Source organism: Cryptotermes secundus, unplaced genomic scaffold (assembly GCF_002891405.2).
Source record: "Cryptotermes secundus unplaced genomic scaffold, Csec_1.0 scaffold247, whole genome shotgun sequence".
NCBI classification, from domain to species: Eukaryota; Metazoa; Arthropoda; class Insecta; order Blattodea; family Kalotermitidae; genus Cryptotermes; species Cryptotermes secundus.
Genome location: NW_019740656.1, coordinates 202,263 through 228,446, shown reverse-complemented (window position 1 = coordinate 228,446; position 26,184 = coordinate 202,263). Strand labels below are relative to the sequence as shown.

The following is a 26,184-nucleotide window of genomic DNA, read 5'->3' as shown; positions in this document are numbered from 1 at the left end:
CCTGTGGGACCATGCTGAGGATGGCGGCAGTGGAGTCGTTGCCCTCCGGGGCGTCGCCTCCCGGCGCCTGCCTGTTGCCACTGAGACTAGCCACATGAAGCTGCAGCCACACAAATGTCACCAGGAAGAGAAAGACGACGGTGCGCAAACAGGACGCCGTCCGGCGGCGCCCTATGGCCGGAGTGGCCATCGCCACACGAAGTCCGCGGCCAGCTGCAACATGTCACAGAGCATCACATGTTTATTCCGACTGTAACATGTGCTGGTGGGCAGTCAACAGGACAAGCTCACGGTCTCCACAGGCAACCCTCCCGTTGGTCCACTCTTACACGTTACAGCCCTTGAGCGCTGTTCTCAAACCGCTATTGCAGAGAGCTTGATATAACAAACCTTTGTTCGGCAACGGTCAACACTGTAATAACAAAACAATACCATCTATCGCTGCAATCTGCGACTTGTTTTGTATTTCATATCCATGGGAACGACGACAAATCGATATTATTTTGCTTACGCTAATTTTATTACCTAGTGACATACTACTACTACTACTACTGCGACCACCAACACCACCGATGATGATGATAATAATAATGTCACGTGTAGAAGGGTACGCGTGACGAAATGACGGGTTCTAGATCGGATGATTGTATTTATTAACAGCTTGGTTACATGCACTCTCTCAATTACACTCAAATTACAGCGCTATCGCTGATTTACACACACCTCAATTCGCCGGTGCATACGCAGTAGGGTTTTCTCTCTTCCACTAATCGTTTCCTAGCAACGGATCTCCATACAGGAATTGGCATTTCAGATCAGTCCAGATATTGCACATGAGATCTTCAATCACCCTTTAAATCTTCACAACTTCAGAATCCCAATTACTTCTCCTGCTGTAGTGACTTCCAGGCTTCAACTGTCTTGAAAACGCGTTTACTGATTGCCTAGCAACAGTCGCTGCACGGACTCCCCTGTTGCATGACGTCACAGCCTAGCGGGGAGGGGTGTGTAACGAGCGTTGTTAGCAATGAACACGCGTTGCTACGGATATTCCTACGCAACGGTCTCAACAATTTCCATTGTTTCGTTGCTCAGCGATGGACGATATAACACGCTACAATAATAATAACAATAATAATAATAATAATAATAATAATAATAATAAAGCGGTCCACATTTCAGAATTACACTAATATCCAGGAAGTAAGGCAAAGTGAGACGTCAAGTGTCAGGGTTCAATATTTATTTATTGGCCGGTTTGTGAATTATTTAATGATGCTGCCGGTGGCTTAAAATACATAACGTTGAATGATGGGATGAATCGGACGAATTAGGAAGCGGTTGTGGCCTATTTCATAATACTATACAGGGATTTCTCTGGTAGGTCCAAGGAAAACCAAAAACACCTCTGAACAGTCAATGTCTCAGCCCAAGATTCGAACTGAACATCTCAGAATACACATTAGAAGTGTGTCATAGCATGTCATAGCTGAAGACAGAGGCAGCAGGTAGCTAGGAAACACCGGTATGTCTACAAGACTACACGGTGTCACAGACCAGGAGAACACGATCTCAACAGTCACGGCCGTGTAAATCTCCCAACGTACAGGTTTATCTTTACCTGCCGTTACAGCGAATTTCTGAGTTGGGTTCCGGTGAGGCGCCAGATTAATTCGTTGGTAACAAGAAGACGTTAATGTCGCCGCCTTCTGCACATGACGCAGTGACACTGGATACGGAATGGGGGAGTTGACGAATAAACAGGGCGGGAATTCGGGAACGCGATAACGTGTTATCGCTGCAATGTTGGGTGGCTTAGCCTATATTTATCCCTCTAACTTGTTACCACTACGGGCTCTGTCTCGCATCCGTAGTCCAGTCACATCAGCCAATACTTTAAAATACGGACACAGAGCCTCTTCTAAGCAAGCATACTTCATGACAATGGCGAAAATTACCCACCGAGTTGGGGAAATTCTGTAGGGTGGCAAGAATTTGAGATCCTTAAATCATCTAATCCTAACTACAGTCACCATCTGCTCTGACATAAAGCGACTGCATTTTATACGCGTGATGTATTTCGTATAATTCTCACAATAAACAGCGACTGTTTCCCTAAACAGCATTAACCGGTTGGGCTTTGTAGAGGAGACGTAATGTGTTTCCTGTGGGGTACGGACTGAGTACTCTGCCCACAGAGTGTATTTGTGTGTTCCGTATGGTTCTCACAATAAATTGCAACTATTTCCTTAAACAAACTGGCATACACTGTAGGTGTCCTTACAAGTCGCGTTCTGTTACGTAGGCTGTAATCATCCCGCCAAAACGTGTTCGTAGTTAATGAAACTGCCGCTTGGAAGCGCAACGACAAGCCATCACAAAATTATGTAGGTTAGAGAGGCAACATAAATTGTAGCCATAACATACGTATTTATACAGTTCTGTTGAGGAGAAACCGCAAATTACAGCAATTCGAACAATTTGAACCACCTGGTTTATTAAGAAACCAAAGAAAAGTCGTGAGAAGTTTACACGTCAGATGGAAGGCGCACGTTTCGTCACCACACAGAAATTATTCAGTTTGGACCATTTACCAATGCCATGACAAACAGAGAAGGCAACAAAACAAGGAATGCACCGAGCAAGTTGGCGCAATGGTTTCGGGGTAAATCTCGGCCGGGAAACCGCCATCATGGTCTTCGTCAGGCCGAAATTAGGCCACAACTGCTTCCTTCCATTTCATCTCTCATTCTACCATTCGACGTCACAGAGTCTAGGTACTGACAGCGTCGCAAAATAAACCATAAACTTCAACCACAAAAACCTATCTCTACATCCCATTGTCAGGAGCCAGGATGGCGACTTGCTGCGGGCTGGACGGCTAGGGTTCGGTTCTCTCTACTCCACAGCGTTGAAATCAGCTCTGGGGCCCACCCACCCTGCCATCCAATAGATACAGGGGCTGAAGAGGTCGGGGCGTGAAGCTGGCCACTCACCTCCAGCTAGTGCTGAGGTCGAGAATGGTGGAGCTATACCTCCACTCCACCATCTCTTCATGGCGTGGTGCTTAAGTAATTAAGCACATGGGCAACTTCACCTTTTACCTGACATCATATCCCTCTCAGAACCTGAACGCAAAAGGTGAAGGTCAAGATATATTGAAAGAAAAACGAGTAAACAAAAATAATGAAAATAAGGGGATGGAAAGAGACGATGGTGCCTGAAGAGGGGGAGAAGGAAACACAGATTAGGAACAGAAGAAGAAAAAGAGGGGACGAAGAAGCAACGATGGATGTCTTGAAGAAGCGGAGAGGAACACGGGGAGCTTATATACGTAACAAACTGTACGACTTCTCGCTGAACTCTCGCAGGCCGTTGCCCTAGTTACTAATTGTATATATTTACTTCGAAACATGCTGATGCCCCGTACTACGAGTGTTTATTAAGAGCGTCAACCGCAGCCATACTTCGCCCCAGCCCTCAGACCTCCGCGACGCCTTGCTTTTGCCAGGAACGTAACGCAGGACTGCCGGAGGCTGTCTGGATACCAGTGGACAGCCGTTATAGCAACTGTACCTCCGAGCCGCGCGTCATAACAGCATCCGATTTGGCATACTTTTCTTTCCAAGGAAACAATGACGCGCGTCTGATTCTCGATTCAGCGCCCGTCTTGTATAACTGAGTGCCAGCGCTTCTGATATGCCCTCGGATGGTGTCAGGCTCTAATCATCGGCTATTTTAACAGCGATCTTCTGCGGCTTTTCTCAGTCCCACATACTTCCAAGTTCATTATTAACCGTTACCCCACGATTCAGCGCTGAAGATTCGGAGTTACGGACTGCGTCGTTAAACAACCAACAAATAGGAGGAACGGATATGTACCATATCGCACAAGGTAGAATCGCATATTCGCACATAAAAACAAACGCCTGTAAAACACGTAAACCTCATTTCCAAATAAAGCAACAGCACACACAGGGTCCAACGTTAGGGTTCGCGTACTTAATGCCGGTCTGCTGGCTAAAAGTCAGTTTGCATGTGGAAGGTCCTGCGACCGGCCAATCGAGCAAGGTTTTCCGTTGTTTTCCTCGGTCCTAGAGCAAATGCTGAGTTGGTACCCAAATTTCCCTGTCGCACTGCATGCTACACATGCAGCCCTCCCAATAGTAACATAAAAATTTCAATATAATACAGCCCTTCCAACGTCATAAAAATATTAATCCTGTTCACACGCAGTACCTCTACCAGAAGGACGAGAGGGCACGGCCTGGGAACCTTCAAAACCGGCGTTATAGTTTGTTGCCCCCCCAAATGTAGTCTCTCTACGAGCAGAACCAGACCCGTGTTTGAACGGTTACAGTACGCTAATCACCGCGCCCTGTCAAAACGAATGACAGCTGTCAGCAGGACACGAGGTCGACCGTAAAGGCCTAAGATAACACTAAATCGGAACCAATACGGCCTAGCAAGTAATTATCAGGCTAGACGTCATCACACAAATCAAATCCATTAGCAGCGATAAGCAAGTTATCGCGACACCGCACAGCAGCTGCGCACGGTTATACCCAGTTTACAACACGCAAGTTATAAAGTTGATGGGGAGTTTGAGGTACAGATCCACACACTCTTAAATTCGGCAGTAGATTGCGGCCGAGAGGAGCGGTCAGCTTCATGCCCTGGCGGACGTTCTGGACAGTGTGATTGAACAGAAAAAATCTGCAACTGCCGGGAAACGAACCCACATTCCTCGGTCTTTCAGCCTACGCCACAGTCACTGTACTGAGTAAGTAACGATGTTTGGCATCGCAAGAAAGGATGGACAGCCCTTGTGTGCCGAGCTGTCGCACCAAAATGGCGACAAGCTGAATATGCAGTTGTCTGTTGCCGGCGCACGTTATTTCCGGACAATGAATACAAATGACCCGCCGTGGCAATTTCCTTCTTCATGTTCCCCAATCACGTGCTACCGGCATATAGGCGGTTCCTCACACAATTTGCGCGTTGCCAGTGGAGCACGCGGACACACGGGCCCAGGAACAGTATCTTCCCCGGTAACGCTTTCCATGCTCTTTCTTTTCGATCTAACTTGTTAAAGCACGTCTGTGTGTGTCCGTAGCACGGGAAGGGTTAAGCGCCACGCCATGAAGGTGTAGAGGGGAATGGAGGTGAGACTGTTCGTGGTTTTCTTCAGCCCGTCAAAAATCAATGCCGCGACAACACCTCGCTTCCTTACGTGTCTCGAATTACTTCCTCAGTTATCGAATGACTCGACTGACACCGCTGTTACATAAACTTTCTGAAACTGACTGACTCACTGCTAAATTGCTGCTGGCCCTCGTCAGCACAGTGGTTCTTTGTTCCTTGTCCCATGGGACTCATGACCATACTTTATTCTGACGGCTCTGGGAACCCTCAGACATCTCACAATACGAGTACATACAAACTCAGTCCGTACCTCACGGGAAACACGTTACGTCTCCGCTACAAAGCCCTATACTGAGCTACATCCTTTTTCTAGAGTGCCTTCCCTGAATCGTTGATAACTCGTCAGCAGCTCAATAAATTCACTGAAGATAAATGTCTTCTGGGATGTTCTCCCGTGTAGTCTGGTAGATCGTTACAAATGCTTCAGAAGAACATGATACCTCCATCTTCAGGGTGAATATGACTGAATATTAGACTACACGGTGTTATAACCCAGAAGATCACACTCTTTACTAACTCGTAAATTAGGGCAGCGCCATAGCTCAAGCGGTTAGTTCCTGGCTTCCCACCGCGGCGGCCCGGGTTCGATCCCGGGTCTGGTCAAGAGGGATTTGTGGTGGACAAAGTAGCGCTGGGGCAGGTTTTCTCCGAGTACTTCGGTTTCCCCTGCCAATCTTCATTCCACCACTCTCACCTATCATCTGGGGCTGGTACAATAGGCCAGAAGTGGCCGCAGTGCACGGGACTTAGTCCCACTCCACTAGCAATAAAAAAAAACTCGTAAATTTGTTCGCGTGCTTCATTGCGCACGATAGCATGAAGACTAGAGAAGGAATGGAGGTACAGGCCCATACATTCTTAACCTCGGCATTAGATGGTCAGTAGTCAGCTCCAAGTTCCGTCCGAGTTACACAGCGGTACCAGTTGAATAGGCTTGGGGGACTTCACTGTCGGTCTGGATGCTGTAAAAGGAAGGAAAACATTTGCCCCTATCGCGTATTGAACCCCTCTATTTCGACAGTCCAGCCCGTAACTAGTCACTATACTGACTGAGCTATCCCTGTTCAGAATACACGCGCGACACACACACACAAGGTGACGCTGATAAATGTTTCATGCTATTTGCTGTGATCACATTTACATCGCCCCACCACTGGACGGCAGACAGACCGCACACGTGGCCGGGAAAGCCGACTTTGGGCGGTCCTGTAATGAATTCTGGTGTGCAAGGAGTTCGGCTTGTCGAACCACGGCGCTTACTAAATCAGAACATTCTGATGCTCGGGCTGTCGGGCGAATTATTCACTTTCCGTTAATTTAAACGGGCTCTTTCATCTCCCCATTGTCTGTAGAGGTGAGCTGAAGGAGATGGCTTCTCTTGGGAGAGTAATTCAGTGGAGGAGACTGCTTCCACAAGCCCTCTGCAGGCGGTATATCATACGAGAGTGACTTATGTACACGGCTGATGCTTAATGTAGCTTCCAGCAGCCAACTACACAGGGCGTAACTGAGTGGCGCGGCATTATACCCCAGAATATAGAATATGGGCCTCAGATCCTGCATAATATTCTTGTCACTTGTGTCACTTGTGCTCGCAGAAGACGTGTGACGGGACCGTTACGTGTATCGCAAATCAAAACGGTGGCAGAACAGCCGGTACAGATGCTCCGCGTGAGACCCGAGCAGTTTAACGTCCAATGTTAAGTGTCGGCCCTCTGTGTGGCACATTCGAGTGACTACGCCCCTTCCGGAAGAAACTGCTAACATACGCCCACTTATTTGAGCGATATTGGGAGCAGCTCAGCCCATAGAGCGTCGAACGGTTGACACAGGCCTAGCTATTTGAGCGATGTCGTGACGAGCTCAGCCCATAGAGCGTCGAACGGTTGACACAGGCCTAGCTATTTGAGCGATGTCGTGACGAGCTCAGCCCATACAGCGTCGAACGGTTGACACAGGCCTAGCTATTTGAGCGATGTCGTGACGAGCTCAGCCCATACAGCGTCGAACGGTTGACATAGGCCTATCTATTTGAGCGATGTCGTGACGAGCTCAACCCATACAGCGTCGAACGGCTGACATAGGCCTACTAATTGAGCGATATTGTGAGCAGCTTAGCCCATACAGCGTCGAACGGTTGACACAGGCCTAGCTATTTGAGCGATGTCGTGACGAGCTCAGCCCATACAGCGTCGAACGGTTGACATAGGCCTAGCTATTTGAGCGATGTCGTGACGAGCTCAGCCCATAGAGCGTCGAACGGTTGACATAGGCCTATCTATTTGAGCGATGTCGTGACGAGCTCAGCCCACAGAGCGTCGAACGGTTGACATAGGCCTATCTATTTGAGCGATGTCGTGACGAGCTCAGCCCATACAGCGTCGAACGGTTGACATAGGCCTAGCTATTTGAGCGATGTCGTGACGAGCTCAGCCCATAGAGCGTCGAACGGTTGACATAGGCCTATCTATTTGAGCGATGTCGTGACGAGCTCAGCCCATAGAGCGTCGAACGGTTGACATAGGCCTATCTATTTGAGCGATGTCGTGACGAGCTCAGCCCATAGAGCGTCGAACGGTTGACATAGGCCTATCTATTTGAGCGATGTCGTGACGAGCTCAGCCCATAGAGCGTCGAACGGTTGACATAGGCCTATCTATTTGAGCGATGTCGTGACGAGCTCAGCCCATAGAGCGTCGAACGGTTGACATAGGCCTATCTATTTGAGCGATGTCGTGACGAGCTCAGCCCATAGAGCGTCGAACGGTTGACATAGGCCTATCTATTTGAGCGATGTCGTGACGAGCTCAGCCCATAGAGCGTCGAACGGTTGACATAGGCCTATCTATTTGAGCGATGTCGTGACGAGCTCAGCCCATAGAGCGTCGAACGGTTGACATAGGCCTATCTATTTGAGCGATGTCGTGACGAGCTCAGCCCATAGAGCGTCGAACGGCTGACATAGGCCTATCTATTTGAGCGATGTCGTGACGAGCTCAGCCCATAGAGCGTCGAACGGTTGACATAGGCCTAGCTATTTGAGCGATGTCGTGACGAGCTCAGCCCATAGAGCGTCGAACGGTTGACATAGGCCTATCTATTTGAGAGATGTCATGACGAGCTCAGCCCATAGAGCGCCGAACGGTTGACATAGGCCTATCTATTTGAGCGATGTCGTGACGAGCTCAGCCCATAGAGCGTCGAACGGTTGACATAGGCCTATCTATTTGAGCGATGTCGTGACGAGCTCAGCCCATAGAGCGTCGAACGGCTGACATAGGCCTATCTATTTGAGCGATGTCGTGACGAGCTCAGCCCATAGAGCGTCGAACGGTTGACATAGGCCTAGCTATTTGAGAGATGTCGTGACGAGCTCAGCCCATAGAGCGCCGAACGGCTGACATAGGCCATCTATTTGAGAGATATCATGAACTCAGCACCTGCAGCGTCAACTGGTTAGGCGCTTACTGAAAGATGCGCTGGAAAGGATGTGGAAGGAAATGGTCGTGGCCTACTTGAAAGTGTCCTTGCATATGCATGAGGAGAGCCACGAAAAGCCCATGAATAATCTGTATCTTGGCCGAGACTCGAAGGGAGAAGCTGAAGTAGAGCAGGGACCTGGCCTAGCGAGGGCAGTGCGTGTCCTTTCCACAGAACATATCCATCGCCCTGTCTCCTTTATGTTTCGGAGACCGAACTCGGGTAAAAAGTCTACTCAGTTGGGCCGGAGATAAGGACTAGCTCTATCGATTGGACCCAATTGAGTGGGTTCCACCTGAAGATGGAGACAGAATCCAGTCTCCGAAACGCTGGATAATGTCCAGAAACTCAATAATTGCACTGATTCTTAGTTACTTATGGTAAGGGATCTGTGGTGGGCAAAGTAGCATTGGGCAGGTTTTCTCCAGGTACTTCGGTTTCCCCTACCAATTCTCATTCCTCCAACTGCTCCACACAAGTACGCTTGGTCGTCGACTTACGACCGACTTCCGTTCTGACTGACAGGTCGTAAGTCGATCTGGTCGTATGTCGGCCATATATTTATTAACAGTATTTTTTAACCTTTCTAATCGTTTTATCATCTTTATAATTTACTTTAAAGAAAAATAATTTTTTTGTGGTCGTAAGTGGACGACCAAGTGTATTCATCTATCACTCTGCGCTGGAACAAGAGACCAACTGAACTCATTTTCACCCCACCCCATGAAGGAAATAAAAAAAAAAATATCGAAAGATGAGAGCAATGAACAGCAGTGTTTCAGTCGGTATTACAGTGTGTTACTTTAGGGACAAAAACGACGCCTCTACACCATTACAACTTCGCTTATTCTAACAAGCTGTCTTCCGAGACATCAGCATTTCAGTGTCCTCCAAGGGCTAAAATGTTTAAGTGCGTATCTGCGAAAGGGTTTTGTATGGTAGTCACAATCTGAGATGGGGACTGTCAAATTCATTTCGGTACGCGTGTCCCTAGGGGCCAGTTTTCCCCACCACTGGGCATACATACAGCAGCCACATGCCCCGCTGTGCAGCATGTGAACTTCAGTCCACAGGCTCTGTCGGTAATGAAGTAAGCGGCACTCAAGCCTCATCACCTAGCAACAAGAGACCGGGGTTGGGGGGTTGTGGTCACACTCCAAGTAACGTGACCCGGAGAGATTAGCATATGACCACTACAATAACCGAACGCAGGGGCGCACAAAGTATACTCTCTAAAGCACAGCGGTAACTAGCTGTATGAGGATGAACTCTCAGCTTCACACTTCGGTCATCTTTAACCACTGTAATGCTGATATTTAAATGCATTTCTTCTGTTAGAATAGTTATACTTCAGTAGTTTAAACGCCTCGACCTTTCAGCAAAACAATTCCAGGTCGGCCAGTTGGGTAAATTGCTGTTGGCCCTCGCCAGCATAGTCATTTTTGGTACCCAGTCCCGCAGGGCTCATGACCATATTTCCACGTGTATGAATGATTACGGGGGTTTATTTGGTAATTGGATTTACTAACCACTTACAGATCATGACTACAAGTATCTATAGCGCTATCGCTAATTTACACACTTTAACACGTGACTCGTGACTGAATGTACAGTTTACTGATACACACATTTAGTGCTCGCAGTCTGTTAACGTCTCTATTAGTCGTAGCCTGGTAACGGCTTCCAACAGCAGACGTTCCCCTTACTCTGGTTTCCCAAACTATCCCCGTGGCTCAGCTACCAGTTTCTAACAGCAACAGCTCACAACGACGGAACTGCATTTCTCCAACTCACTAACTCACCGACCAACTCTGCACTTCCCTAACTAACTCTTATCAATTGTCCTGCTTATTAACACTTCGGCGCGGACCTCACAGAAAACGCCGTTCCTTTGTTGCTATTCAATCGTGGCACAGCGGAACGCACAGGAAACACCGCTGCTCTGCTGCTGTTTAACTGTTGCTTGTTAAGAATCTGTTGCCTAGCAGCGGGCGCTTTTCAGAGAGTCAGTACGTAACAAAGTGTCTTCATGCTACAATATTTCACCCTCTCACGACTGTGGGAATCGTGCAACTATGACACCGACTATGCCACATTAAGAGTTACTTTACGACTGGCGGGTTACTACCAATCAGTTGGTCTTGGCACCAAGCCCCTTGATACTCACGGCACAGTAATTCTGTCTTAACATCCTCTCATACGAGTATTCTCACGTAGCTTTTTCGTGAACTTCGGGGGATCCTCCACGGAAATGACGGGATATCATCTTAAAGTAGGTCAAGGCCACTTCCTTGCAAAGCAATTCCAATTCGACGCTAATTGTTTCAACTACTAACAGAGTCCGGGGTCCACCGAGCCTCCTATCCAAAGCGTAAAAAGGGGGACTCAGCCTCCAACTAGTGCCNTTGGAGAAGAGTACAATCCATGAAGCCCCTCGCTGATGCTGTTTTCCCAATTCTCCTCTTTAGAAGGGAACAGAAGGATGAGCGGACCGCTTATAAAGGACTTCTTGTGGCTTTCGGATCTGATCCTGCTTTCGTCACACGTTCGGAGTTTAGGAGTTCACTCCTGATGCACATCCGAGTCACCGGACCGAGAAAAGCTGATTATGTGAAACATTACTCAAACTCTGTCTTACAAGTTTTAATTAAACGCTTCTCCACCAGGAGCGCCAGAATCGAAATGATAGCTAGAGCAAAGTCACAAAACCGACCCGTGGCCTTATTGGACTGTGAGTTAGAAGCAGCTCGTAACATATACTGACCGGGATAGGATCCAGTAGCGAACTTCTGTGGTGGCTGTTATGAAGTTTCAGGGTTATCTATTGTTTCTGGTTGGTTCGGAGGTGTCATTTCTGTGAAAATCTGATGCTTACGCAACGTAAGCCACAGATGACGTGGTTCAAACTCTGATGTTTCGCGGCGGTGTTCAGTAACGCTCACAACACTACGAACGACACTTATCACTTATCAGCACCAGCCAATTCTACACTGAATGATTTGGCCTCCTAGCAGTGTCACTGAAAAGTACGGTTCGTACTTATGTGAAAGGCGGCATACAAAGCTTTGGTTCGAAAGCTTAATGAGAGATCACGTGAAAGATCTAGACATAGATTCTAGAATAATATTAAAATGGATTCACCTGGATCAGATTAAGGACTAGCGGTGGACTCTTGTGAATACGGTAACGTAGCTTAGATTCTCAAGGGCTGTACTCCATGGAGTCAGTTATAAAATTATACTGCATGGGCCCCACAAACTACTGTGCTACTTCTGAAGGGGTATTTAACGCGATAACTGTACGTACCACCTGCTGCATAACTGAGAAACTCTTGCCATTCTGCGCACAGAGCGTACCTGTGTTCCGTATGGTTCTCACAATAAACAGAGACTGCTTCCTTAAACAGGATTAACCGGTTGATCTTTGTAGTAGAGACGTAATCTGTTTCCTGTGAGGTGCGGACTGAGTTTTCTGCCCACAGAGTGTATTTGTGTGTTCCATATGGTTTTCACAATAAACAATTATTTCCCTAAACAGCATTAACCGGTTAGGCTTTGTAGCGGAGACGTAACGTTTCCTGTGAGGTACGGACTGAGTTTTCTGCCCACAGAGGTATCTGTGTGTTCTGTATGGTTCTCACCATAAACAGCGACTGTTTCCCTAAACAGCATTAACAGGTTGGGCTTTGTAGCGGAGACGTAATGTGTTTGCTGTTTAGGGAAACAGTCGCTGTTTATTGTGAGAACCACATGGAACACACAAATACACTGTGGGAAGAACACGCAGTTCATATAGAGCTGTGAGAACCTCCAATCCAGCTTCTTAAATGTTAAATGAGGTGTTCCATATAGTAACCAATGTTCCTTAAACATGTAGATATTGTTAGGATGGATTATGTTTCAAGAATCTATAAACATTTGATGGTGGAAGGTAAAGCCATAATTTCCCTTGCTATATACAGTGACATACAAGGAACGCTGAGTAAGCGGTATCCTGTGTTACCGGAAAAATATTTGGTCTGGATAACACCGGTTGGAAATCAATGTAAAATTACCCGTACTACACAACTGTTTGGGGAGGAGCAAGAAAATTATTATCTATAGGGTAACGTGCGCTTGATTGCCCCGCACAGTTTTCTACTCACAACTGTACTTACTTCGGGGGACGAGGGCGTACCCATTAGGACCAATTATGCCGAAATGTAGACAAAATGTGTACGAAACAATGCAGCGGCGCATCAGAAAAAGAAACGAAGATAAATAGCAAAGTATTAAGGGAAATGAGGAAGAAATAATTAACAAGAAGTTCTATGAAGAAGTTATCGCCTGCTTNTGCTACGACAAAATTGGGGGGGGGGGAGATACACAGTGTCCGTTGCCCAGAAATGATAGGGGGGGGGCATATGGACACCAAGGCGATCTCATAAGCCTCCTTTCATTCCGTCAAAATAAGGAAAGCGGGCTAAAAGCGAGAATGTGTCCCGTTCAGTAATTGTATACAGTACATAATAAGTACGAAATTCCGAGTTGCACTAACATGTACACATGCACCCAAAAGTATCACAAACGTTACGGCGCCGTGACATCCGGTGTCCCACAGACCTCACACTCACTCACCTATGGCTGCTACAAATCCCTGCATCTCGCTGCCCGGCCAGGTCGCCACTGAGCCACGACCGCCACGACTGTGCAAACGAGGCAGGGAAATGGAGCAGCTGAAGATAAGGCCTTATCAGCTGACCTTCTGGAACCCAGAATCTTGAATAAGCCACTGTTACTGCAGGGGTACCCGCGCAGAGACAGCGTCCATATTGTTAACATGACGCCTGAGTGCCGCAACAGAGGAGCCCACGGCCCACGACCTCCTCCCCGAGGAGGAGGTCCCATTTCCAAACATACAAATGGTCTTGGGACTGAAACCAAGAACTGTGCTGGCGAGGACCAGCAGAAAATTACCAGACAAGCCCAACTTATTCTAAGTCTCACGACTCAGAGTCTTGAGACAAAATATGGTCCCAAAAGGAAGAACTGTGCTGCCGAGGGCCAGCAGAAAATTACTGCTCTGCTTAGGACAGTAAACAGTTCGATATNCCACTACTACTCAGAAAATCTAGTAGCGCCGGGAATGGAACCCAGGATCTCTGACCACTAGACCACAGAGGCGCGGCAATAATGCATTTCAGTTTCTTTATATAAGTGCTTGCCAGCAGAAGAGCACTGGAAGTGTGCGTGGTGACAAAAGCTAGAACTAGACTAGGCTACAGTTCAATCCTAGACAATAAAATGCAGGTGGCTCAGTAGGGTTAATCTAAGGGAAGTGTGTCCTCAATGAAGATGTGTTTACTCAAAACGTACAGAGATCTGTATAAGCTGTTTGTATCCGTGACGCTCCCTGTTGAAGGGCTAAGTCTCGAGACATTACTGAAGTTAACGTGCTTAGTGGGTACACGGAGACCAATAGTGTCCGTAATATTCATAATAGAACAACAGTCAATTTTGTCTTGAAAACGTTAAGAAGATTTTGTCGTCTGGAGCAAAGCGTTTTAAAATATAAACAAGTGCAAAAGGAGTTGAGCTGAGTAAATCTGTTATAGCATAAATTTGCAACATTTATGTGTATAAAGACAGCAGTACCGGTTCTCACGGTCTCTTCGCTCGCGGATTTCTTATTTTTCCTTCTGCCCTGAAGATGGAGGCGATACGTTCCTCCGAAACGTCGGTTAGCACCACATCTACACGGTGCCACATCCCAGAAGACTGCTTTCTTCATAGTCACCGCCGTGAAAACCTCAAATCTTTATGTGTATACTTTCCAGCTTATTCAAATCTAAATAATAATTGCGCGTTACCGGAATCAGCATCGGCACGAACTCCTTAAATTTAACCCCTGTCAGTTTTTGTGCCTCAAACTCCAGGGTAGAAGAATGGCAGCTACCCTGAAGATGGAGGCATCAGGTTCCTTCGAAAGGTTACCATCTTCCAGCCTCACGGCGTCACATGCAGGATGACAGTAATCTTCATATCCGCCGCCGTCGGTGCTTCAAATCACACGCCGCCTGTTTTTCTGTTCAACGCCGTGTAGTTTAGTATGGAGGTATCAGCGTTCCGTAGGAACCTGCTTCCTCAATCTCCGCAGTAGCTGTCGCCCTTCTACCCTGAAGATGGAAGCAGCACGTTTCTTCGTCTACACTACACCACTCCCTAGAAGGTCCTTTTACCCTGAAGATGGAAGCAGCACGTTTCTCCGTCTACACTACACCACTCCCTAGAAGGTCCTTTATACTCAGCTCTGTAGAAGTATGAAATTTGCCCTGCGCCTGGAGTTACGTCTGACCCGCTCAACAAATGTGACAGAGAAGTTGCGTACCGTCGCGGCGATTTTATTATACCAGTGTCGAACAGTTAAAACAAGAAATCGCTGTTAGTTCCTTGCGCTTTGTTCGGATCTTGAACTTAGGTTAGGACGGACGGTAACCTTCTTAGCGGTTGTTACTTCGAATCCCCTCTCTGACGTGCCGACTCATGGCCTTATTCAAATGCTCTTCGGGTTTCAACACCGCGTGGAAAGACACGAGATATTGCCATTGCAGAACGCAAAGTTCTTCATTTTCTTCTGCCATTTGGCCTTATCCTGGATCACTTCAATGTAGCCATGCTTTCACACCCCGTTTCTTTAATATCCATTTTAATATTATTGTTCCACTTACTCCAGGATCTCCCAGTCGATCTTTTCCCTTTAAGTTTACGGATCAAAATTGCATATTGATTTCTTCATTGAATGCTACACATTGTCAGGCATTAGTCACTAGACACAGGTTTGGATAATTTTTTGGAATGCTTATTTCGCGTAAATACAAAGTCGTGGAAAAAGCGAGAGCCTTCACTGTGGCGAGGGAGGAAGAGCATCGTGTTGTTAGAAGGTACCTAGGCTTCGCTCGCTAGTCCTTCTGATAGGGACAGTTCGAAAGTGAAGACGTTAGGATGGTTGGAAACAGTGGCTTCAGACAGGGGCCGCGGGATTTTGATTTGCTGAATTAATATCGAACTGAAGAAAGTCGTCTTCTGGGTTTAGGCGCCGTGTATTCTTCGTTTTGGCCGACGTTTCGGAGGAACGTATCGCCTCCATCTTCAGAGCAGGTGAATGGCTTGGAATGCAGAGAGCAGTAGCTGTAGTCAGCTGTACAGCTACTGCTCTCTGCATTCCAAGCCATTCACCTGCTCTGAAGATGGAGGCGATACGTTCCTCCGAAACGTCGGCCAAAACGAAGAATACACGGCGCCTAAACCCAGAAGACGACTTTCTTCAGTTCGATATTAATTCAGAAAATCAAAATCCCGCGGCCCCTGTCTGAAGCCACTGTTTCCAACCATCCTAACGTCTTCACTTTCGAACTGTCCCTATCAGAAGGACTAGCGAGCGAAGCCTAGGTACCTTCTAACAACACGATGCTCTTCCTCCCTCGCCACAGTGAAGGCTCTCGCTTTTTCCACGACTTTGTATTTACGCGAAATAAGCATTCCAAAAAATTATCCAAACCTGTGTCTAGTGACTAATGCCTGACAATGTGTAGCATTCAATGAAGAAATCAATATGCAATTTTGATCCGTAAACTTAAAGGGAAAAGATCGACTGGGAGATCCTGGAGTAAGTGGAACAATAATATTAAAATGGATATTAAAGAAACGGGGTGTGAAAGCATGGCTACATTGAAGTGATCCAGGATAAGGCCAAATGGCAGAAGAAAATGAAGAACTTTGCGTTCTGCAATGGCAATATCTCGTGTCTTTCCACGCGGTGTTGAAACCCGAAGAGCATTTGAATAAGGCCATGAGTCGGCACGTCAGAGAGGGGATTCGAAGTAACAACCGCTAAGAAGGTTACCGTCCGTCCTAACCTAAGTTCAAGATCCGAACAAAGCGCAAGGAACTAACAGCGATTTCTTGTTTTAACTGTTCGACACTGGTATAATAAAATCGCCGCGACGGTACGCAACTTCTCTGTCACATTTGTTGAGCGGGTCAGACGTAACTCCAGGCGCAGGGCAAATTTCATACTTCTACAGAGCTGAGTATAAAGGACCTTCTAGGGAGTGGTGTAGTGTAGACGGAGAAACGTGCTGCTTCCATCTTCAGGGTAAAAGGACCTTCTAGGGAGTGGTGTAGTGTAGACGAAGAAACGTGCTGCTTCCATCTTCAGGGTAGAAGGGCGACAGCTACTGCGGAGATTGAGGAAGCAGGTTCCTACGGAACGCTGATACCTCCATACTAAACTACACGGCGTTGAACAGAAAAACAGGCGGCGTGTGATTTGAAGCACCGACGGCGGCGGATATGAAGATTACTGTCATCCTGCATGTGACGCCGTGAGGCTGGAAGATGGTAACCTTTCGAAGGAACCTGATGCCTCCATCTTCAGGGTAGCTGCCATTCTTCTACCCTGGAGTTTGAGGCACAAAAACTGACAGGGGTTAAATTTAAGGAGTTCGTGCCGATGCTGATTCCGGTAACGCGCAATTATTATTTAGATTTGAATAAGCTGGAAAGTATACACATAAAGATTTGAGGTTTTCACGGCGGTGACTATGAAGAAAGCAGTCTTCTGGGATGTGGCACCGTGTAGATGTGGTGCTAACCGACGTTTCGGAGGAACGTATCGCCTCCATCTTCAGGGCAGAAGGAAAAATAAGAAATCCGCGAGCGAAGAGACCGTGAGAACCGGTACTGCTGTCTTTATACACATAAATGTTGCAAATTTATGCTATAACAGATTTACTCAGCTCAACTCCTTTTGCACTTGTTTATATTTTAAAACGCTTTGCTCCAGACGACAAAATCTTCTTAACGTTTTCAAGACAAAATTGACTGTTGTTCTATTATGAATATTACGGACACTATTGGTCTCCGTGTACCCACTAAGCACGTTAACTTCAGTAATGTCTCGAGACTTAGCCCTTCAACAGGGAGCGTCACGGATACAAACATCTTATACAGATCTCTGTACGTTTTGAGTAAACACATCTTCATTGAGGACACACTTCCCTTAGATTAACCCTACTGAGCCACCTGCATTTTATTGTCTAGGATTGAACTGTAGTCTAGTCTAGTTCTAGCTTTTGTCACCACGCACACTTCCAGTGCTCTTCTGCTGGCAAGCACTTATATAAAGAAACTGAAATGCATTATTGCCGCGCCTCTGTGGTCTAGTGGTCAGAGATCCTGGGTTCCATTCCCGGCGCTACTAGATTTTCTGAGTAGTAGTGGGTCTGGAACGGGGTCCACGCAGCCTCGTGAGGATGACTGAAGAGCTATTTCAAGGAAGTAGAGGCTCCGGTCTAGAAGACCAAGATTAACGGCCGTGGGGATCCGTTGCGCTGACCACGCGATACCCTCTATCCGCGAAAGTTGGCACTAACTTCGCCGACAAGCGGCGGTCGCTCACTCTGTATAGTTCGCTTGCGGACTAAGGGCCGCGGAGTTTGTTTCTTGTTTTTATTATTATAATTATCATCATCGTCATTAAGTGCGTGACTGTGTGTAGAACAGAGGGACAGATAGGAGAAATTTTATTTAATTATTTAGTTGCGGGCAGGCAGTAGCGTAGTTGGGCGAGTCACTATGCTACAAGCCGGAAGGTAGTAGGTTCGATTCCATATGTTACTGGATTTTTCAATTGGTCTAATCCTTTCAGCCGCACTATGGCCCTGGGATCGACTCAGCATCTAACAGAAATGAGTATCAGGGATCTTCCTGCGGGTAAAGGGCGACCGGCTCGTAAGGCTGAAAACCTTACCATCTGTGAGCCGATTGTCTAAAAAATGTGGGAGCCTCGACGTCTCACACCTTCAAGGCCTGTTACTGGGATAGCTTTACCTCTTCTTTTTACATTTTTATTTATTTTTCTCATGAACTTTCTCGCTTTGCCTTTATTCCATCCAATTCTCCATCTTCCTCTTCCCCCCCTTTTTCTGTTAGAATCGTCTGAATTTAACTTCACACGACTCATGACAAGTACATTTTATTCTCCTCGTCAAAATATTTACAATTTCAGTATGTAGTACTTACGACGCATCTGAGATGGAGCCACCGACCCCACGCGTAGCTAGGAGAAACCTGTAACATACAAAGAACATGGCATCACTAATGCGCACATACTGGAGCGGTGATTGGAGGGAGGGCACGGTAATGTATCCATGCTGAGGTCCGCGTCCTATCCCCATCAAAATGGCCACTCTGGACGTGAACTAACAGCTCTGTAGTCCGTACTAAGTACCGTTCTCTTTTCGAGACGTGTCCGTTACCGACTGAGTGCGCAGACGCGCAGATGTTACTGCCAACACGTGCACTGTACCGTCCTCTCCTTCTCAGCGTACTCGCCTCGCACTTCCGTACTTCCCACTATGCGCAAACAGTGGACACGACTAAAAGATCGCACTGTGCACTGCAAGAAACACAAGCTTACATTTATATGGTAAGTGTAGGTCCAGTGTCATGCGCACAGGCACCAAACTGGTCCTCTCAGAGGCCTTCCGGATTGTGACAGCAGCACTGCAGGTGGATACTAACATTCCGGGGCAACACGAAGCCTCCATCTTCAAGGTAGAAGTGTGTGTAATTCCAACTTATTAATAGTTTTAATTCCTAAATATACCGTTAATCGATTACACGATAAAAAATCGGTTCTTGGGCATGAAGTTTGTTTTGAAAATTTGAAATTTATAATAAATCCTTCAAGAAACATGTAGTTGATACGACGCTCTCCACTGAGCAACCTTCGGATTTACTGAAGGCTGGGGCCAGTGTTGCTTTCTTTTCGTCCATTCAATTTCATGTGCGTCTTCGATGGGGGGGGGGAGGGAGTTATTCCGTGGCCATACGAAGGCCCCTTCTGAGAGAAGTGAAGGGGGCTGCTACTGTAAAACAAACTTCCTCAAGTCCCTGTGGAACTTCAAGTGTTGAGCACAAATAGAAACTGACGTTAAGTTCCGAAACAAACTGTCACGTTCCATTTCGCGTCTGTTCTTATCAAATTCCACTGTGTTCCTCTTCTTGTCTCAGACTCTTTGACAACGTAAATCTGTTTTGGTGCCTAACAACCTCTGTTGCGCCTTCACTTGTACCCTGAACATGTAAGCAGGCGAGTTTCGGGGGACAACACAGCGTTATATCTGAGAACACAGAACTATTCATAATCACCGCTGAGTCTGAGATCTAACAAACTACGCAGAGTGTCTGAGGATGGTGTACGTTCCGTCGAAACGCCAAGCTCCTACCACACTATCCGGCATAACATCTCAGAAGACTGTGACCAAACATGAGCTATTACCCAGTATATATTTGGGGAAACCGAGGTACACAGATGAATCATCTAAATATTAGTTTAATCTTCAGCACCGACCTCACAGAGAACACATTCCGCCTCCATTGTTAAGGATCGCACAGAACACACAAATACACTCTATGGGCACAATACAGATTCCTTTTTAAATTCAAGAAACAGGTGGTACATACAGTAACCAATGTACCCCAATTACCGAATGCAGCCAGCACTGGCTCGTGTAATGAGCGGTCACTTCCCCATGGAAGTTGGCCCAGTGAGCGGGAGGGGAGGGAAGCTGTTAAGCTGATTGGCTCACTGTCTGCACCGCAAACATTACAGGAACTGTTTACTACCTGCCATTAACCATCGCCCTGTAATGGCCCTCATGAGCACCGAACTCCACCCAATTCAACATCTGAAAGATATGTTCGTACATACGTGTATTATGGGCCATACAAAACAACGGCTAGAACAGCGGGTTTGATTACACGGCAGGAATACAGACGTGATGGGGGCAGAAATTCAGAGTACAGCCAAAGTCTTCATAATTATTGGGAAATGAAGAAAAATGTATGTATGAAGGTCGCACAGAAACCAATTCCGAAATCCATTCCCGTATTATAAACCTACAGGAAAAACAAATGGAGGTCGACCTAGAAGCTGATGGTAAGACCGATCCATGGATAAGCACTGATTGGCACGAATCTATTTAACCTTAAGAATTCAACCAGTTCAGCAGGATGAACACAGGAATACAACTAGTTCAACAGGGTAAAGACAGGAATTCAAATAGTTCAACATGATGAACACAGGAATTCATCTAGTTCAACAGGATGAACAGAAAACAGGACCGCAGGCTGTTTAATTCTGCTGCCACTATCTCAGGCTGCATAGCACCGAGCGGTAGGATGTTCAGTAATGAATTGGAAAAGATCTGAAAGGACACGGTCGTGGTCTAATCGAGGTACCATCCGGGAATTTTACTGGACTTGGTGAGGGAAACCACGAAAAACATCAGTCAGGGCAGCTAATGTCCCGGCCTGAATTCGAACCCAGAACCTTCCGAATACGAGTCTAATGCGTGACCACTGCGCTACCCTAAATTGCAACACATAATATCCCGAAATTACTGCCAGTTGGCAATCCTGCAACTTAATTAAATATGGCGTACAATTAAGTAATCAGGAAGAGAATCAGCGAATAGGACCGCGCAGGCTGACCCACGGTAAGCATCGGAAGGTGCTCGGTTCGAGTCTAGGACGGGACATAAAGTATCCTGAGGGAGACTTCCGTTGTTTTCTCACTTCCTCCAGGAAAACGCTACAATGTACCTCGATTATGCCAATGCCGCCCCCCTCCTACCATTACGTGCCAACAGTCTAGATACTGACGCCGCTGTTAGGTCTGGATAGCCCAGTCGATATGGCGATTGGCTACGAGCTACATGACCGGGGTTCTATTCCTGGGAGGGGCAACACACTTTTTTATTCTCCACAACGTCCAAACCGACTCTGGGGCACACCAGTGGGTATCGCGAGCGATTTCCCCGCGTTAAAACAACCGGGGCGTGAAGCTAACCACTCACCTCCATCCAGTGCCGAGGTCAAGAGTGGAGCTATACCTCCATTCCCCACTCCGTCATTATGACATACTGCTTAATTAATTAAGCATATGGACTTTGTATTTTTATTTTTTACGACCATCGCTATCGGCAACGGGAGATCAGTAAGAAATGAAACACTGCAGATCTGGCATTCAGACAAGCTTTAAATTCCAAACTGCAGTTCATTCATTTTCCAACTGTTTTTTTCAAGGATGCCTGAGGCCCGATCAGAGACAATTTATGCGCAACGGATTCGCGCAGCTGTTCGCTCTGCCGTCTGCCTGTCTGTCACAAGTGGGGACACATCCTCACTCTCAATTTTAACTTTCCGCCAAGTTCTCCAAGTTGTGCAGACGGAAAAACGTGTTACGCCTCACACTCTCCTGCATGCTATCCCGCTCCGCAGCAGTGTCGGAGAAGTTGCCGCAGTGTCACGGCGATTCCATTAGGACACAGTAGGTGCAAAGCTTAATGAAGGACACAGCCTGCAGTTACCGAGGGTCGATGCGAATAAACTGTGGCGGACACTTTACAAGGGGTGGTCACAGAGCGCGGGGCAATAAATTACTACATTAAAGATGTCCCTGTGGTTAAGAACTACACCATGAAAATATTCCCAGAGTTTAGGTACAGATCAATGTACTATTTGTAAGAGAGAGGAACCAACATCCCATTCGACAGGAGGCTGGGTCAGCGTCTGAAAGCCAGAAGCAGAATCGCAGTTCAATTACAATAACAACTGCTTGGTTCACAGCAAGTTACTCTGTCATGTCGACACCAGAGGGCAAGCAGACACTCCAACACATGAAATGTTTTCTCAGCCGTACGAGCCGAATTTCTAAATGCTATTTAGAATATACCCCAACAATAAATACTAGCTTCTTATAGGCATGGGGCACGCGGCAGCGTGTTGGTTGAGGCACTATGCTGCAAGCCGGATGATCACGGGTTCGATTTCTCATGAGGTCAATGGACTCTTCGATTGACTTACTCCTTCCTGCCGCACTATGACCCTGGGGTTGATTCAACCTCTAACAGAAATGAGTACCAGAAATCTTCCGGGGGGGGGGGTAAAGGGCGGCTGGCGCGTAAGGCTGACCTCACTATGGTCTGTGAGCCGACTGTCCAGGAAATGTGGGAGCGTCGACGTCTCACAACCCTAAGGGCCGCCACGGTCTGTTACAGGGATAGCTTTACCGTTTTCCAGACGAATATTTGCCCTTAATTTGGATAATAGCTCGAGCTTCTAGCCATAAATACGCAGAAGATAATGAACACCGAGGCCAACGAACTGCTGATCAGAAAATTCGGAATACACTTTAGCAGAAAATTGAAGAGGTAAGGCCCAGTGTTTGCAAAAAGACATAAAGCAGAATGAGGGGGGGGGCTGGGAAAGAGATGGGTAGGAAACAAATAAATAAACCGATAGTTTGTATATTTAGGCCTATTAACATACGCGATGTGACGAATATAAACAAATTAACTTGGAGATTCATGTTGGACCCAGTACTGACAGCTTCTGCTGCATCTCTCACGATTAAATGGGTTAAGACAGCCACTAGTGATACTGAAACCCCACCCCCTCCCCCACACTTTACAAAGGTGTGGCTCGGTCTCTACTGAAATCGCCCTCTGTAATCTCGGCATGTATGACGTAATATGTGAAGAGAAGGGGGCGGGAGGTTAATTTCCACAAAATTGCCAATTTACTCCACCTCCACACTAAGAACGTGCAAATGCTTCACACGTGGGTGTGCTTGTACTGGCATTCTGTTCGTAATGACGTGACGTAACTCAGGCTAAGTTCAACTGCAGACATGGCGGAACTTAACATGTCACACTTTTCTGAATATTCACTAATCCGTTTATGGTTAATCCGGATACAAATTAAAAAAATAAAGAAATTCTGTTCACCGTTAATTAGAAGTACACAATTCAAAAGACACGTGGAATTTAGACGCAAAAGAACCATCGGGTTGCTTTCAGGGCAGCTGGGCGACTGAAACCACGCAAGAAGATATCCAAGATTGGCATCAGCTGGATGGTGAACCTACATTTCAGCTTCTGACTGAGGAAGAAACTGCTGCAGGGATATTTTTATTTACTTTCATCAGCATTACCTATATATATTATTAAACTGTTCATTTCTTTTGTCTTTTGGGACTATCTTTTGCTTCATTAACCGGAATTATTGGTTAATCCGGATTAGCGAGGGTTTATCTACCTCAAGATCGTGGCAGCTGCTGCAGCAGCGTTCACCGTCAGTTACTTGCAGCAGACTCCACTGGCTGATGATCTGACCATTATCACCAGACTATCACCGCATCATACGCTCGAATAATTCCAACAGCTAATTAACTTACGATCTTTGTGGTTATCCCTTATCAATATCATTAGTATAGTAGCTATGGCGACGACCTAGTGGCTGGAGGACAGGGGATCGATACCCGGCAGGGGTAAGATTTTTCTCCTCTCCATAGTGTTCAGACTGGCTGTGGGGCCCACAAAGCCTCCTACACAACGGGCACTGGAGTATGCCGTGACCACTCACGCGTATCTAATGAGAAGGTCACGAACGCTTGAGCTAACCTCCGTTACCCCATGTATTCATGGCTCGGTGCTTAATTAGTGAAGCACAGGGACAACCTTACCTTTTACCTGTACCTTCTTATCTTTTAAAATACAAGTCTATACGGTGCGTTGGGGGGGGGGGTTATGCAGGTTTGTGATTCACGTTCATTCACGACGTCCTGGCTTCGAAGCTTGGCTAAGAGACAGCCTATTCTGGCTGCGGATTTCTGTGGTCTTGCTCAGACACACCAGACAAGTAACAGGCTACCCGTCTCCTTTCACCCGCCCGACGCTACTCTTTTCTTCAGGTAGATCAGATCAAGGTGTTGTGCCACTTTCCCGCGAGATGTCAGGGTCGCCTTGCGACCGGCCGCAAGTACGTCACCGCCGTGACTAAACGAACCGCTGGCGAAAGAGGCAGTGGTAACTATATACACCACCTGTTTCACGATTAAAACATTTCGAATTCTGACCACAGAGTGTATCTGTGTGTTCCGCATGGTTCTCACAATAAACAGGGACTGTTTCCCCAAACAGCATTAACCGGTTGGGCTTTGTAGAGGGGACGTAATGTGTTTCCTGTGACGCACGGACTGAGTTCTCTGCCCACAGAGTGTATTTGTGTGTTCCGTATGGTTCTCACAACAAACAGGGACTGTTTCCCCAAACAGCATTAACCGGTTGGGCTTTGTAGCTCAGACGCACTGCTTCCTGCGTTTACCGATTACCTGGAGTACATATGTGACTATTCTGAAGACTCAAGTACAATTGAGCATACGAGTTCCAGTGTACAAGACACACGTTAAGGCAGACGCTATGGGCAGTCTGACAGCGTCGGTCCTGCACACTCAGACAAGGAGACTACTGTGACGTGACACCCATCATCAGAAGGGGTTGAAAATTTTGTGGGGTCCTAGGCCACTGTTCAGTTAGGAGCCCTCTGGGCACTGAAAAATCTGGTGGGTGTCAGAAGCGTTGCTGTTTACTAGAACCAATGAAGACACGGAGCGGAATACACGTCGTTTTTGTTGTACCTGAAAGTCTTGGGGGCCCTCCAACCTCTCATGCTAAACAAGTTGCGCGCACACATTGTGTGGGATCCCATAAGCCATAAAACCTTAGGCCATGGCCAATTTCTCGTATGTCTTAATCCGTCCCTGGTCATCGATAGTAGTGAGATGAATTTAGTTTCGGGAAGTCAAGTCATAGTCAAAATCACATTATGACAGACGGGCAGTCAGTCAGTAATCTTGGTGTCTAACACTATCTGGGGCTCATAACCAGATACTTACTACTCTTTGACAGTTACGATCTTGTTTTTGTGGGGAGCCCTCGCTGAGGAGGGGACGCGCCTGTCTTTTGTATATGCTGCTGGACCTCGCCAATCCAGTCTTTCTCGGGTCCGAGCCCTTGGAGCTCGCGACAATATTTTACTGTCTCAGATTCGAGACTTCCCTTTTCGTCGCCTCCTACGACTCGCAGCGTCACGGTGGAGGTATTCGACACCGCCTTCACACGGGTTAGTTCTCAGAAGGGACACTGGCCTATTTTCCCTTGATACAACACGGACAGCACAGAAAACGAAAAAGCTGGGGAGCTATATAGACAGCAAGGTAATCTTACAAACCTTTTATTTTTTTTTTTCAAAATAAGGAAAGTGGGCTAAGAAAGGCTTCTTCGCGCCAAGGTTCGAACCAGAATCTTCACTCGAACTGAAATTCCAATTATGCGTTAGTGTGTCATGTTAGCGTTACAGTTTTAGTAATTACTGCACACACTGAAGCTACACGCAGCTAACAGGACAGTCATACGTTTATTTACAAACAAAAGTTTCCCCTGCCAATTCTCATTCCACCTACCGCTCCACATGCATCATCTATCGTCCGGGGATTGTACAATAGGCCAGACAGTGGCCGATGAACCAAGTGGACTCAGTCTCACTCGACCCCAAGAAACTAACCCCCCCCCCACAGTGCCTAGCAACACACAAACACACAATAAACGTGCGG

The 26,184-nt window shown here is 46.9% G+C and overlaps 1 protein-coding gene across 9 annotated transcripts in view; it reads right to left on the bottom strand.

Moving 5' to 3' along the window:
- Positions 1 to 26,184, bottom strand: part of LOC111872378 (alpha-1,6-mannosyl-glycoprotein 2-beta-N-acetylglucosaminyltransferase) — a 149,279-nt gene that overhangs the window by 13,880 nt on the left and 109,215 nt on the right. For 7 of the 9 annotated variants that reach the window (XM_023866192.2, XM_023866193.2, XM_023866188.2 and 4 more), the window contains 2 exons: positions 18,747 to 18,794; positions 2 to 213 (listed from right to left, as the gene is read on the bottom strand). In XM_023866192.2, the coding sequence (XP_023721960.1) occupies positions 2 to 213; positions 18,747 to 18,753 (219 nt within the window). In that variant the 5' untranslated portion in view covers positions 18,754 to 18,794. Of the gene's footprint in view, position 1; positions 214 to 13,301; positions 13,346 to 18,746; positions 18,795 to 26,184 lie in introns of those variants that run through there. The other 2 variants (XM_023866187.2, XM_023866198.2) reach the window with 1 other exon arrangement.